This window comes from Lutra lutra, chromosome 4 (assembly GCF_902655055.1).
Source record: "Lutra lutra chromosome 4, mLutLut1.2, whole genome shotgun sequence".
NCBI classification, from domain to species: domain Eukaryota; kingdom Metazoa; phylum Chordata; class Mammalia; order Carnivora; family Mustelidae; genus Lutra; species Lutra lutra.
In genome coordinates this window covers 159,193,329-159,208,614 of record NC_062281.1, presented here as the reverse complement: position 1 = coordinate 159,208,614, position 15,286 = coordinate 159,193,329, and the positions used below count along the sequence as shown (strand labels likewise).

The following is a 15,286-nucleotide window of genomic DNA, read 5'->3' as shown; positions in this document are numbered from 1 at the left end:
CTGTCTGGTCTTGAACCCTATCATCTATGGACACAATCATAGAAGAGTAAGCAGGATGGTCAGAAGTCTTAGGATTGGGACGCCTGGATGGTTCAGGTGGTTCAGCGTCTGTCTTCGGCTCAGGTCATGATCCCAGGATCCTGGGATAGAGTCCCGCATCAGGCTCCCTGCTCATCGGGGAGCCTCCTTCCCTTCCTCTTTCTCTGCCTGCTTCTCTGCCTGCTTGTGATTTTTGTCTGTCAAATAAATAAATAAAATCTTTAAAAAAAAGTCTTAGGAGGGGCGCCTGGTGGCTCAGTGGGTTAAGCCGCTGCCTTCGGCTCAGGTCATGCTCTCAGGATCCTGGGATCGAGCCCCGCATCGGGCTCTCTGCTCTTTTTTTTTTAAAGATTTTATTCATTTATTTGACCGACAGAGATCACAAGCAGGCAGAGAGGCAGGCAGAGAGAGAGGGGGAAGGAGGCTCCCCGCTGAGCAGAGAGCCCGATGCGGGGCCCGATCCCAGGACCCTGAGATCATGACCTGAGCCGAAGGCAGAGTCTTTAACCCACTGAGCCACCCAGGTGCCCCAATAAATAAAATCTTAAAAAAAAAAAAAAGTCTTAGGATTTTGAGAGATTTTGAATGGCTTGCTGCTTTACTCACATTATCTTATGTAGCCCTTCATACATCTGGCAAGTAGGTATTAGGTTCCCATTTTAAAAAATGAGAAAACTGACGCTAAGAGAGGTTAAGCACTTGCTCAAGGTCACATACTAGGAAGTGGTGGTCAGAATTCAAACATAGGGCTGTCTAAGTCCAGAAGCCCCACTCTTTCCTGGACATCCTCCCTCATGTGAAAATGGTAAAACGGAATTTGAACTAATTAGTTGGTGAAGAGTCATAAATTGCCACTTTCAACTCAGCAAAAGGGCTATGAGGAGAAGTGTTCTTGTGACTTCAGAGAGAATGTGAATGACCTTAGAAGTCTTAGGGAAGTAGATTTTTAGCTCAGCAGAAGAACATCTCGGTGACAGCAATAACTGGATGGACTCTTGGGTAGGAAGATGACTCCCGTGCCTGGAGGTGTTCAGGAACGGTCTAGAAAGGCATTTGCTTATAGTGGATAGGAGATCTGGGTAGAGGACCTCCAACTGCACTTTTGACCCAGAAGTTCCATGAGCCTATGAAGCTGTTTGGCACAAACTGATCAATTCCTTCAAAAGAAGGGATGAAAGTATCTGTTGACATGTCTCTTTATAGATATAAAAGTAAAAATTATATGCCCAATGTAAACACATTTGTCCAGAGAAAACTAAACACAGAAAATGAAAATGAAATAGATTGTGCTGGAAATGCTCACAGGTTAAGGCTTTGTTTTCTGAAAGCAAGAAACCAAACTCTGGGGAAATGTGCAATCTCAGAAGTAATCAAAGAAAATATAATGACATACTAATTTTCACCTAGTAAGGCGGCAAAATAATTTAAAACATGGTCACACTCATTATATGTATCAAGACTGATAAAAAAAATGTCATTCCTACCTAGATGTCCATCAACGGATGAATGGATAAAGAAGATGTGGTATATATATACAATGGAATACTATGCAGCCATCAAAAGAAATGAAATCTTGCCATTTGCAATGACGTGGATGGAACTAGAGGGTATCATGCTCAGTGAAATAAGTCAGTCGGAGAAAGACAACTATCATATGATCTCCCTGATATGAGGAAGTGGAGATGCAACGTGGGGGGCTGGGGGGTAGGAGAAGAATAAATGAAACAAGATGGGATCGGGAGGGAGACAAACTGTAAGTGACTCTTAATCTCACAAAACAAACTGGGGGTTGCTGGGGGAAGGGGGGTTGGGAGAGGGGGGGTGGGGTTATGGACATTGGGGAGGGTATGTGCTGTGGTGAGTGCTGTGAAGTGTGTAAACCTGGCGATTCACAGACCTGTACCCCTGGGGATAAAACTACACTATATGTTTATAAAAAAATTAAAAATATAAAGGAAAAAAAATGTCATTCCTTTTGACTCCAGTAAAACGACCTTAAGAAAATGATAGAAAATATAAAGGAAAAAAAAACCAACTGTGCACACAAAAAACCTTCCCCTGAGTTTTGTTTATAAATAACTTAAAGGACAAGGAAGGGCAAATGGGCAGCTGGGTGGTGAGGCTAGGGTCGAGGTTGGCGAGGGGAGCCGGAAGGCGGGGAGGGGCTGCTTGTTGTGCACAAGGAAAAGCCCAGGAGCACCAAGTGCTGTGGGATAAGCACAAGCTGTCTGGAGGGCCAAAGGCAGGTGTGAAAGCCAAGGTCACCATGTAAGAAGAGGTCAGAGTAGGCTGGAGACTGGACCGGGGCACTTGGGGGAGGACTTGAATGGTTGTGGGGAGAGAAGAGGAGAAGAATGTCAGCTCTCATCCTGGCGGCCCTTTGTCCACTCCGGCCTGGTGCTTTAATTACATTCTCAGTCCTTCTAACAACCCCACGATGGGACATTATTTCCTCCATTTTGCAAATGAAGAAGCTGGCGTTCAGAAAGAGGACGGAACTCAGGTCAGGAGAGGCAGTCCGTGCGAGACTTGGGAAACGAACTCTAATGTGGGGACCTCTAGACTCAGGCTCTCCCTGCCTCCTGTCCTGGACTGTGCGTGCAGCGGGCCTCCCTCAGGAGCTGGCAGCCCTCCATCTTAGCCCCACAGCCCAGCAGATGGCTTCCTCCACTATAGCTTGATGTCCGTCAACTTGGTGGATGTTGGAATGGACGGTTACATTTCACGGAGCAGCAGGGAAACATGGTAAATGGAAAGGGAAGGCTGCAAACCTGATAATAGGCTATGATCACAGGTATGCAAAATACATACTCAGGCCTTGAAAAAGAGACTACAAGAGATATATCGCAATGCTTGTAGTAGCCCAATTTGGAACGTTTTCCCAAAAATTTCTATGAAGTGGCTTTTATTTCTTTATAACTACAAAAGCAAGTCATAATTTGAAATGCACCCAAGAAATGCACAGGCACAGAACGGTCACTCACACACGTTCCTTTGCCAGAAAATAAAAACAAGCCATATCTTTCCGTTTCATCTGGTAACCAAGAACTTGTTGCCAGGACTTGTGAAGACAGTGCCCAAACTCCATCCATCCAGGCTCTGCCAATTGAGTCCTGACTGTCCTGTCCTCCACAGCTCATCGGCCTGTCACAGGAATCAAAAAGAAAGAACCTAAGTATGAAAGTGAGGGGATGCTCATTGGGGCCTAAAATGAAAGTCACCTGCATCTTGTCCAACGGCTCAGCACTCCGTGATCAGGAAAGAGTGACTCGGAACAAACTTTGGGGGTGGAGCCTCAGCTACTCAAAAGGAAATTTACTGGGGAGCCTGAGTGGCTCAGTAGGTTAAAGCCTCTGCGTTCAGCTCAGGTCATGATCCCAGGGTCCTGGAATCGAGCCCCGCATCAGGCTCTCTGCTCGGTGGTGAGCCTGCTTCCTCTTCTCTCTCTGCCTGCCTCTCTGCCTACTTGTGATCTCTGTGTGTCAAATAAATAAATAAAATCTTTAAAGAAAAAAAAAGGGAATTTACTCTGTTTCAGGCATCCTCAGGTACTGGAGAAGGAAGCATGTCTTTTTATGTAGGAAACACTCTTGTTCCTCCAGTAAAGCAGGTCATCAAATGACTTCAACTGGACTGATACTGCTCAAGAGAGGTGCTTGTGTTCAAATACAGCCCCAGCCCCATCTCAAACTTCTTGACTCGAGCTCACTAAGCCACAGCCCAGAAGTCTGTAATTTAAGCCTCAGCAAATTCTTAATATTGGACATGTTTGGAAACTCTCTACCACACCAAATGATTTGAGTTTTGTCTATGTATCTGTAATAAAACTGTGAATCCTTTTAAATGGTACTATAGTTCCTTCAATGGCTTCAATTAATGAGACTGATTTCCACTGGTTACGGAGGTTGGGTCTCTCTAAATATACCCTGAAATTACAGTCCTAGAGTTTCAGCCCAGGCCTTAACATCCCACTCACCTTTCAGGGAGGAGGTGACAAGGGGGTTTGTGCACAGACCTGGATTCTGACCTGACTTCACTGCTGACAAATCTGAGACGTTGGCCAACATGCTATTTAGCCTTTTTTTTTTTTTTTTTTTTGAGCCTGTTTCTTCACTTGTGCAGGTACAGGAATGATGGTCCTGCCCCTGTATGACAGTAACAGGGCACTGGGTACACAAGAGGGGCTCAAAACCCTTTCAGTCTAAGTAGGGTATGAACCTCTCCTGATTTCCCATCAGAATTGGTTCTGTGTCCTTCCTTGTCACACCCACTTTTGACTTTATTCTGCCTTCTAAGCTAAAAGTAACTAACATCTGTGTGGTTCTTTGAGATTTGCAGAGCCCTTTTCCCAGATATTACCTGGAGTACTCTTCACAACAACCCTGAGTTAGGGATCATTATCTCCACTTTAAAAGAAATGAGCCCCAGAGAGCCCAAAAGACCTTTCCAGAAGGGGTAAAGTCAGGATTTGAATGCAGATCCCAGAATCTTTCACACCCTGGTCTGTCCCTACTATAGGCAATATACATTACACAAAGCACTTTCAAATCTCTTATAACGTTTTAAAATGTATTTCCACGACTATTTCCCCCACCAACCTAAAAGCACCTATAAAGTGGGTACCATATGGTAATAGTCTTTGAAGGGAAATGCACAGAGCTTCTGGGTGTCTGTGTCTCCGCTGTGGTTAGGGAGAAGAAGCGATGAGCTCAAGAATAATGCGTAGTTTTTCCCCAGTCTTTCATGCATTCCGCACTACTCATGCCCACACCGTTGAAATGAACCCATTTTAATAGCATGAATTAATCAAACACTGCTACCAAGTGTCACAAACTTTACTCATGAAACGAGTTAAACTGTGTTAAACACTTACAAAAGTCTTGACATATATTATGTTATTATTTAATTATCCATACAGCCTGTGAGGTAGACATTATTTTCCTCATTATATTGATAAGGACTCTGAGAAGTTAAGCAGCCAGCCCAAGATCGCACTGCTAGTTTGTAGAAAGTTGGGGAAATGCCATAAAAGGAAATTCACATCTACACATTCTGTTATCAAGCATACGATATTTCACATTACAAAGGATTCTTTCATTTACTAAAATAAAAGTCCTCAAAGACGTAGCCACTTCCCCTACTTAACCCAGTGACCGTGACCTTTGGCTTATAGATCTTCAGTGGTCTGGTGGATCAAGCATTAGAGAAAACGGAGGCCCAAGTTTTCCAACCAATGCCTAAAAGCCAATAACCAGAAATGAAGAAAATAATAATTGGCAACATTTATTGAACACTTTATATATACGTAAAGAATTCTTATAGCAACTCTGTAAGGTAGATATCATCTCCTTTTTATGGAACAGAAAACGGAAACTCAAGAGATTAGGTTAAGCCCAAAGCAAGCAGGGAAGCCAGGCTTGGAACCCAGGCGCTCAGCCCCAAACCCTTGCCATTTCCAATACACCATGCTGACTTCACAGGCATTACAGAAAGTGCAAATCAACAGGAAGATCGAATGTGGTTTGCCAGATTGTGCACCAGGCACCTTAGTGAAGCAGTTGCTGAGTGAGATAAAAATTATGTAACTTGAAAGATCATTTGAGATATAAAAGGATAAACGAACTGACACAGGGTGACATTGCCCCCTACTTCCTGAAGGTAACGTCGGACCAGTTCTCACATTACCGCCCCCTACACCCTTTTACAGAGATGGATTCAACTTATCAAGGAAGCTGGATCTCAGATCATCTTGAGTGAAAAGGGCGTCTGGTCTTAGATCTGTCCTTTGAAGTATGAGAAAGTAATTTGGTTTCGAGACAGCCCTTCGGATCTGCAGACAGCAACCACACCCCTTAGGAATTTTCTTGCTTTCAGCCTGAATGTTCCACCCCTCAAAGGACACTGGTCACCTCCTCTGTACACTTGATATCCTTAAATAAATGAGGATAATGATTGTCTACATCAAAGAATTAATGAAGCTTTATTATAGAACAAAATAGAGGAACAGAGATAGAAGTCCTTGAATGGTAAAAATATTAGTTCAAATTCTCAGTCAAGTGATAGGCAACTCAGAGACACTTTATCCCCCTCCGAAAAGACAGCACTTTCCCCATCCCCAGAATGATGCTGGCGCCATGTTGCTGCCTGAGTCTCAGCAAATCCGTCTGAATTCTTTGGAATGGGGAGTCCAAGTTCAGGGCAAGTCGATGACCCTGGAAACCTGCTGGCTCCCTGCCCACATCCCACCATGCACGGTGGGGTCTGATCTGGACAGCACCATCGCCCGCAAATCACAAGCCACGCAAGGAAAAACGATAAGGCTTTATGAAAAATCCAAAGTTTATTGCAAATTGTATTTTGCTTCCCTTCGTTCTTCATTTTTACAGGATTTATTGATATCCATGATTTTTTCACAGATGTACTTGTTGACTTTGGAGAGTCTCTGTGCAATTTCAGTTTCATCCACAGTTTCTTGTGCTATTCTGTCATACAAACACTCTAGACAGGGGAAAGAAACAAGACAGCCAAGGATTAATGGTGGATTGGAGTACAATCTTTTAAGGGGGCAAAAAGAAAATGGGCCTCCTGACATCCCTCCCAAACACCAATTCTCGTGTCTGGCAGAGCTGTATTTTAAAATTTTCATCACAAGTGTACTTAGAAAAGAATAGATAGAAACTGTAAGTTTATCCTTTAAAAATTAGGATACAACATCCGTGTGCCTACCACCCAGCTTAATAAGACATCATTGGTCCCCTGGGGTCCCCTCCCAAGCCCAACCTCCCCAGAGGGAAGCACTCTTCTGGATTTGTTCTTTTCTTCTTATCTTATCACATGTGTATATGTTCCTAAATAACATATTGTTTACTCCTCCCTGTTTCCTAATTGTTTTACAAGGGTATCCACACCTCAAATATCTTTCTGACTTTGTTTTTCACTCAACATTTTTCACTCAACATTTCGTGATTTACCCGAGTGGAAGTGGGAAGCTGCAGCTCATTCATTTTCACTGGAGGGCAGTATGCTCTTGAAAGGACTACTCCACCATTTGCTGATCCATTTTATGGTCAGTGGAGACCTGGATGGTTTCCAGTGTTCTGCGATCACGAACACCCCAGCGTGTGTCTCGTGGAGCGCTCACACAGGCGGATCCCCAGCACGGACCTCCGTGCGGAGCTGCCGAATGCTAGGGCGTGTGCATGCTCAGCTTTGCTAGGTGGTACCCGGTGAACTGCTTTCCAAAGCGGTTGCGCTGCCCCTAATAGTAGCATATGCAAGCGCGGGTTGCCCTGTATCTTCAAAAGCACCTGACACTGTGAGGTTATTAAGGTTCTGACCACCTGGTGGGTGGGAAGTGGCATCTCATTGTGGTCATTAGTACTGAGGCTGAGGATGGCCACTCTTACGGAGTCTGACATTTGCAGTGTGATGAAGCCAAGAGCAAGCCTCCGACGCGGTCTGACGAGCCTGACTTCAGTCCACTTCCTAGCCTCAGGTGCCCACCTGAGGCAAATCACTGCCCTAGATTCCTCACCTCATAACCAAGGATGACAAGCCACAGGTTATCTTTCTTAAGGCTGTGATGGAGCATAGGAGATCAACATTTTGCAAGCCTTCCTCAAACCGTAGTGTTACACCTCTGTGGGGCTGTTACAAGTCTCTTATGCACCACAACTGCTTGTTCCCGGGGCCTAGCACAGTGCTTGCAGAGGGGCAAGGTTAAGCGAATTTATGTGAAGTGAATGAGTGACTGCTTTCTCAGGGAAACCTGAGGGGATGTGAGGGGACTGGAAGAGTGCATGGGGAATGTGGCACTGGGGTACATAATTGTGGGCAAGAATTTTAACTACTTTGAATTTGCGCTTCCTGACCTCTGAGACAGGAACCACGACCCACTCTTACAGAATGGCAATGGAAGATAAACAAAATCTTGTCTACCAGCCCAGCCCACAACAGGCAGTCCTACTGGAGATGCAGCATGTCATGCTCTGAGGAACTGCAGGGCCTACCCCATGCTGACCCTCCACTGGGGTGAGAGAAGTCAGAGGCCTGCAGAAAGAGGGTGAGTACAGGCATAGGCCGTGGCTGCCACCCCCAGTGCCAAGCCCTTCCTGGGTGTGTGGCCAGCCTGCTTCCCAGTGCCATCCACACTGCTGCGGCAAGCACTGGAGGCGTTCTCTGTGTCCAGGGATCCCGGCCCCCTGCCACACACACACTACCACTGAGAAGGGGTTTGCACAGAGAAGACTTTAAAAGCTTTCGGTTGACCTCCACTGTTCCCTGACCACTCCGGAGCCCTCTAATCTCCACTTCATCTTGTCTTGGACTTTCCACAGGGACTGAGACAAGAAGGTAGGAGGCCCCGTCTCGCTCCAGTCCTGCCTTCTGCTGGGTCCACCTGCGATTCCCTCCCCCTCCAGGCTATCCCACAAATCAGTGCCTGTGATCATCTTTTCCCTGATTAGCCTGGCTCCGACCTTTGGTGCCCTAAAACTTTACTCATCCTTCCAGATTCAGCCTTCCTGGGACATCCCAGACTGAGCTGGGAGACCCCACTCTGCTGACAGCCTCTGGGCTCCCGCTAGCTCACTCTCTCTCAAAGCACTGACTGCAGTCTAATAAAACTGTGACCAGTGTCTCCCCCATAGACAGGAAGGCCCGGACATTCTATCTCCAGCCCTGGGTCAGGAGGAAGCAGACATTAACAGCGACTTTGCTGGAACCTGAATCAAGTGAGGGAGGCAACTCGTGCTGAGAACCACTTCGAAGTTCAGGGGTTCGACTCTGGCTCTTGCCCTAGTTGTTGTGCAACCTCTAAGCGGGAACCAACCCCTCTGGGTCTCAAGTTTACCATCTGTGAAAGCAGGATGGCAAACCCCATAATCCAAGAAGATTCTTCCAGTGCTACCTCTTTAGCTGTCTGGAAGCCAGAAAGGTGGGAAAGAGGCTGAGGAGAGAGAAGGGAGAGAAGGAGGGTGAATGTGATGGCCCTCGGAGCCCTCACAGGGGTCACAGAAGAGGCAGGAAGAGAAAGGGGTGAATGGAGAAAGGTTTACAGGAATCCTCCTCAGAATTCCAACCGTTCTCGTGTCCTGGGGGCAAGAGCACTGCACGGCCCCTCAGGTTGATTAAAAGGCTTTGTTAGACTCTAAATATTAATCACCTGCACTTGCCGGGAATGTCTCCCTCTGCGAGGGAGCATTTGAGATTATTGCTTAATTAACAAGGTTTATAACAGCGCTAAGGTGTCCTATTAAAAAAGTTATAAAAATTAACCAGAACTCAATGCTGTGGCTCATTTAGAAAGCTCAGACACTCTGCAAAAGGTCATTTGACCTTAATAAGGTTTAACTGTCATTCTGGAGTTTATCATTAAAGACTCTCCTACAGCCATCCTGCTTCCCTTGTTCTAAAACGGTGTCAGTGTTCACCCATCCCGCTGCCTTATGGAACAACTTTAAAATCAAAGAGATGAAAAAATCCTCGTGAGCATCAGGGATTATCACTTTTACATGGCAAACAAGACTAAATGTGGTAAACATCAAATGAACGGAAGCAATCTCAATCCACAAAGAGATTGCATGGGAAGAACCAGTCCAGTGCAGTCTGGAGGAGCTCAAAGAATTAGGCTAAAAATGGTGAGTGTATGGTGGGATAGGAGACAGACTTCAAACCTGCCTGGTTGTAGTAAAGAAAGAACTAACACTGGTAGCACAAGAAACGTCTGGAGACAAGGAAGTCTGAAAGCCTAGTTCTACCCAGCTCTCACCTAACCAGCTGAGTGGCCTTGGGTCATTCTTCCTTCTCATTCACTTGCATGGCAATTGTTTCTGGGCTCTAAGGGGTTGTGGGTAGAGCAGGTCTCTGGGAGGCAAAGATACAGTAAAAAGAGAATAGAGGAGGGCACAAAGGGCTCTGGGACATGTAGCCGAATTGGCCACCCACCCTGAGAGGTGAGGGAAGGCTTCCTGAAGGAAGGTTCTCCTAAGCATATCTGGGGCGGGGAGAGGGGTTAGCGGCAGCTAGCCAGGCAAGGCGGCACGGATGCAGGGTGGGGAACATGACCTGTGGTCCAGGCACCAGGAATGGCATTTACAAATTCCCTAACGAGGGTGCAAGGTTTGTTCAGAGAGTACAATAGTTCACGAGGACAAGAACTCTAGGGATAGACTGCTGAAAAATAAAGCTGGAGCGCGGGCCGGGGGCCAGGTTCTAAAGGTGCTCTCGTGACACGTTAAGAAGCTTACCTTTTAATAATGGGCACCATGGACTGGCTGTGACGGGGTGGTGGAAACAGGATCATGTTTGGTTTCTGAACAATCACTCTGGTTACATAATGGGGACAGGAGTCTGGAAGCTGCTGGAGTCGTGTAGGGGGGGAATGATGGCCTGACTACGAAAGGTGCAGTGGGGCAGGGAGAGGAGTGGGTGGTTTAAGATGTATCTGGGGGCAGAACAGACAGAACGAGGCATGTGGAGGAGGTAAGCATGACGCATCTCTGGGCCCCTGGCTGGCAGCGCCCTTCACCAAGACAGGGGAGCAGGAGGGGACCAAGGCTCTGAAGGGAGGAGAAAGAAGAGAGCAGGGAGGGGGCATCTACGTGGGCATTGGTGAGGGGAAGGCCGTGGGCACCTGGATATGCGGCTTGGGAACTCAGAAGTGTGGACTGAGCCAAAGAGAGATCTGCGAGCGTCATCCACTGAGTCAGCAAATGTTTACGGAGCACTCACTACCTGTCTTCCCTGAGCCAGATGCTCACAAAGCTTCTATTCCACTGGGCAGGGGGGAAAGACGATTACCCAGTGCAGGAACAAACAAGAAATGCTATGCACAGACTTTATGTAGGGAGAGCAACAGAAAGGTTCCTGAAGACTGGGCTGTTGGGGAAGGCCTCGCTGGAGAACCAGAAGGAGGCAGGGTGTGCAGGGCAGGCGGTGAAGGAAGAGGAAAGAGGCCCCTGTGGTTGGAGCATGGTGGGAAATGGGAGGACTGAGGGGTCCCCAGAGGCCAGGTCAGCAGATGTGCACCAGGACGAGCAGTGTGGATTTCAGCCCAGGCCATGGGCACACAGAGGGCCATGGACACAGCGCAAAGTGAGACCAGCTGGGAGCTGGTGGAGGGAGAGGACGCTGTGGGGACAGATGCCAGGGCAGCAGAAGAGGAGCCCACGAGAGGGATGAGAAGCCAGGGAAGCAGGAGGAAATGGAGCTTGGGGGAGGGTTTCGCTGTAAGGAAGGAGTGGTCGTGTCAGACAATCTGGGGAGGAGGTGAAACACATGCCCTGGACTTGGAAAGGAGGAAGTCTGTGGGAAATGAGGCAGGAACAGACATAGCAGAGGGCTGGGAGTGGACACCAGACAGCAGGGGCATTAGAAGTGAACATAGGCAGCGAGTGTAGACAACCCTTTCAAGAAATCTGGATGTGAAAAGAAAAAGAGAGACATGGCAGCAGCTAGGTAGTAGGAGTGGCCTTTAGGGAGTGTTTTATTTGTTTTCATTCGAGAAATGAAGAGTCAAAGTCTATTTAAATGATGCTGGGAAGGAAGCAGGAGTGCAGGAGCATGATTGGAAGAATGAGGTACTTAGGAAGGCAGCGGGGCTGGGATCCAGATGGAGAGACAGGCCAGACCCAAATAAGAGAAGGAAACTCTTCTTTTGGGCCATGAGGCAGAAGAACAGAGGGTACAGTTAAGTCTACAGTGAAGTCTGCACTTCAGAGCTGTGGGAGTTCCTTTCTTTTCTCTATGAAGGAAGAGGCATGGCCATCTTTTGAGAAAGAGTCAGATGTGGACTATCATGTTAGGAAAAGCAGAGAAGGTTTAAAAATTCCTTGGTTGGGGGGATGGGGGGCATGGCTCAGTGAGGAAAACCTGGGGGGCATGGCGGGGGGGCGTGACAGGTGGGGCGGAAGTCTGTGAGTATGGGATGGCCCCTGGCCACACAACTGAGCCGCCTATAGATTGTTCTATAGCTCTGGGGGCCCAATCAGCTGCACAGGACATCATCTGAATGGGGTTTAAAGAACATTCAAAATGTCTAGGTGGGCCACTGGGTAGCCAGAACAAGGACGGCGATCTTTACAGATGGGAGACACCAAGCATCCACTCGGTGCTGGAACGACCCTAGGCTGGGGGAAAGAAAAGAGAATATAGTACGAACCAGGGTAAGCTCACAGCTAAACCAAAGCAGAGCTGGGGCTCGAACCCAGGCTTTCGATACCTGGTTCCTGTTTCGACCTGCCATCACCCTGCCCCAGGAGTGGACAGGAGAGAGCCCGCAAGCTGAGAAGCACTGAAAGACAGTGAGCTTCAATGACATGATCATCACAGGCTCACGTCAGCTCCATGGAGGCAGCACACTTGTCAACAAAGAATGGTAACTTTCTTCATAGTTGGAACATAACTCTTTCTAAGCTATAATCCTATCCTTTTAGTTGTCTGAGGAGGGAAGTTTTCAGCTGAGGAAACTCAGACACGGAGGGGAAGTGACTGACAAGAAATCATACCAAGGGTCAATCAGGGGACCAGCTTGCTGCTCTCAGTGTTTCATTTGTTTCAACTGCATTTACTGAGCTCCTACTGTGTGCCAGGCCCTGTGCCAGGCAACGAGGACATGGAGATGAATCAGAGAAGGTCAGACTCATGCCTGAGGCAGACACGCGGCAGATGATTTTAGACCCACAACGTCACCGTGGTGGGCCAGCCAGTCACTGGGAGACATCTGGGACCTGCTGAGTCACCTTCCAACCAGTACAATAGAATCAGAGGTCAGTCACCTATCTAGCGGGGCAGGACTGCATCCCCAGGAAGGCCTGTTTCTCATGGCAACCTCCCAGCTCCGGACCCACCATTCCAGACATCAGGCAGACTAAAGGTAACCTGACTGTCTGAAAATAAGTGGCTGCCTAAATAATCAGTCATGAGTCAGCCAGGCAAGGGCAGCTGTGTTAGAGCAGAACAAGCCTCACACCAGATCACAGCAGCATGGGCTTGAACCCTATGGCTCCAACCTCAGCCTGCTGTCTCTTGCTCTACCCTGACCTCCAAAACATACCCGACATCTGGCCATTTTTCCCCATTCCCACTGCTATAACTGAGGTCCATGGCACCATCATCTCTATCTGAGACCACAGCAGGAGTGTCCTAACTGATCTCCCATTTGGTCACTCCACGATATGCAGACCCCACCACCCTTCTCCTGGGAGTCATGTGTTGTTGGAACTCCACAGATTCAAGCTGTTTCATGTGGCCTTCTCGGCCCTCAAGACTTGCTCTCACCCACCTCCCTGATCTCACCCTCCCCTCACTCATGACTCTGCGCATCTGGAGCTTCCTCATCCCTTAAGTGTGCTGGCCTTTGCACCTGTGTATTCTACCTGTTGTACCACACCTCAGACCTCCACGGGGCTGCCTCGTCTACCTCCAGGCCCCATCCTCTTCAAGCAGGCCTGCTCCAACCACCACACCTCACACAGCCCTCTTTGTCCTACTGTAACATGAAGTGATGCTTCACCACCTTCACTGGTACCTGAAATTATCTGACATATTTGCTGTCTGCCCTAGAACTTGGCATGCGGCCTGCTCAAAATGTACATGTTGATGGAGTCTACTTTCTTCATTGAAACATGGCGTCTGGACACTTAGAGGCTAGTGGTCAGGAGCATTGCTTCTGAGGCCCAAGGCAGGGACTCTCTTCCCCAGGAATCCTTTCTTGATTTTCCAGCTAGGGGTCTGCTCCCCTCCCGAGACCTCCCTCAACACATCATCAGTCCCCCTCACGCTAGCGCCCGGAACCGTACTTGTGTCCATGGCTCATCTCCCTGTGAAATGTGAGCTCTCCAGGGACAAGGTCCATACCTGTTCTCTTAGGTCCCACACATGGCCTGGGGCCTGGCATGGAGAGGCTTCAGTGTTTGCTGACCTGAACTGTTTCTGGTACCTTCCTGACAGAGTACAGGACAACATCTCAGTCATTGCGTTTGTACTGCAGTGACCTACCTCTGACAATGCTTAGTTTGTGAGGCGAGAGGGGTGGCTTAGGAACCGCATCTTTCTTTTTTTTTGTGGCAACTCCTGTGACGCTTCTGTTCTTCAGAACATCTGTTCCCCAAATCATGACTGCCAAGTTCTTTGTGTACTTGGAATCTCCTTGGGTTACTTGTAGCTGGTGCCATTTCTCCTCATCAACCCAAATCCCGCTTCCCAGATGGACCTGAAAGGGATAAGAACACAAGCACCTGTGTCGTCGGACAGGCTGGCAGTTGGAAACTTTTCTTGTCCTTTAAAAGACACTGCTGCACAACTATAAGGGACTCATTCCATAAATACTACATTAACTTTGTTTGAGGGAAATAATGCTTATTTACTAAATACCTATAAGGCACCAGGCCCTATTTGAATGCTTTATATCCATGATCTCAAATCTCCGTGGCAACCCTGGAAGGAAGGCATTGAGACCCTATCTTCAACTCAGATGGAAAAACTCGGTTGAGAAAGGTGAAGCCAGTTGCCAAAAGTCACTCGACTATTAAGTTGTAGGTCGGAGATTCTAAGCTCTACTCAAGTTATAACGAGGCCACTGAGAGCCTGACTGAATCTCAGGAACGTATACAGTTGTCTCTCTGTCGCACTTCAGAAGGACCTTTCTCCCTTTCGAGGGAGCTTGCTGTCCCGGCACAGTGCTTCTCCACAGCGGCACACCCGGGTGTCCTCTGGAGCTGTAAAAATTGCTTATGCCTGGGCCCCATTCCCAGGATTTGGATTTATTACCCTGGGTGGGGCCTAGGGACTAGGATCGTTGAAAGTTCCCTAAGTAATTCGGGTGTACAGCTAAGTCTGAAGACCGTGGCCCACTGGAGGGGGCAGCCAGCAGCCCCGCTTGGCCATCAGCTGGAGTGTGTTTGCACAGGTCCTTTCCCACCTCTGGCTTCAGCTTCTTGTGAACGGAACTGGGAAGGGGGGATTTCATCTCTGCGTTCCTTCTGGCTCGGAACACGTGTGGTTTTCACAAATCAAACCAAACCACGGCCTCCTTAGTCTGACTCTAACGGCGCACAGGACAAGCACAGTCTAATGCTCCCTACAAGGTTAGCGCTCAAAGTTTCAGAGCAGAGTCACTAAATGTAAAGGACTCAGAATGATCTAGCAATGAACCAAGAGTGTTTCTCTTTTCTGGCTCCTTTAACAACTCAAACTTCGTTTGCTGATGTTATCCTTTTAAAAAAAATAGGGTTTTGACTTTGACATT

At 47.8% G+C, this 15,286-nt stretch overlaps 1 protein-coding gene across 8 annotated transcripts in view; it reads right to left on the bottom strand.

The window, feature by feature from the left end:
- LOC125096937 (BEN domain-containing protein 5) overlaps positions 1-15,286 on the bottom strand; it is a 1,594,254-nt gene that overhangs the window by 185,033 nt on the left and 1,393,935 nt on the right. For 6 of the 8 annotated variants that reach the window (XM_047724115.1, XM_047724119.1, XM_047724118.1 and 3 more), the window contains 2 exons: positions 14,038-14,251; positions 5,997-6,537 (listed from right to left, as the gene is read on the bottom strand). The exons of the other annotated variants lie outside the window; for them this stretch is intronic. In XM_047724115.1, the coding sequence (XP_047580071.1) occupies positions 6,380-6,537; positions 14,038-14,251 (372 nt within the window). In that variant the 3' untranslated portion in view covers positions 5,997-6,379. Of the gene's footprint in view, positions 1-5,996; positions 6,538-14,037; positions 14,252-15,286 lie in introns of those variants that run through there. 8 annotated transcript variants of the gene reach the window in all.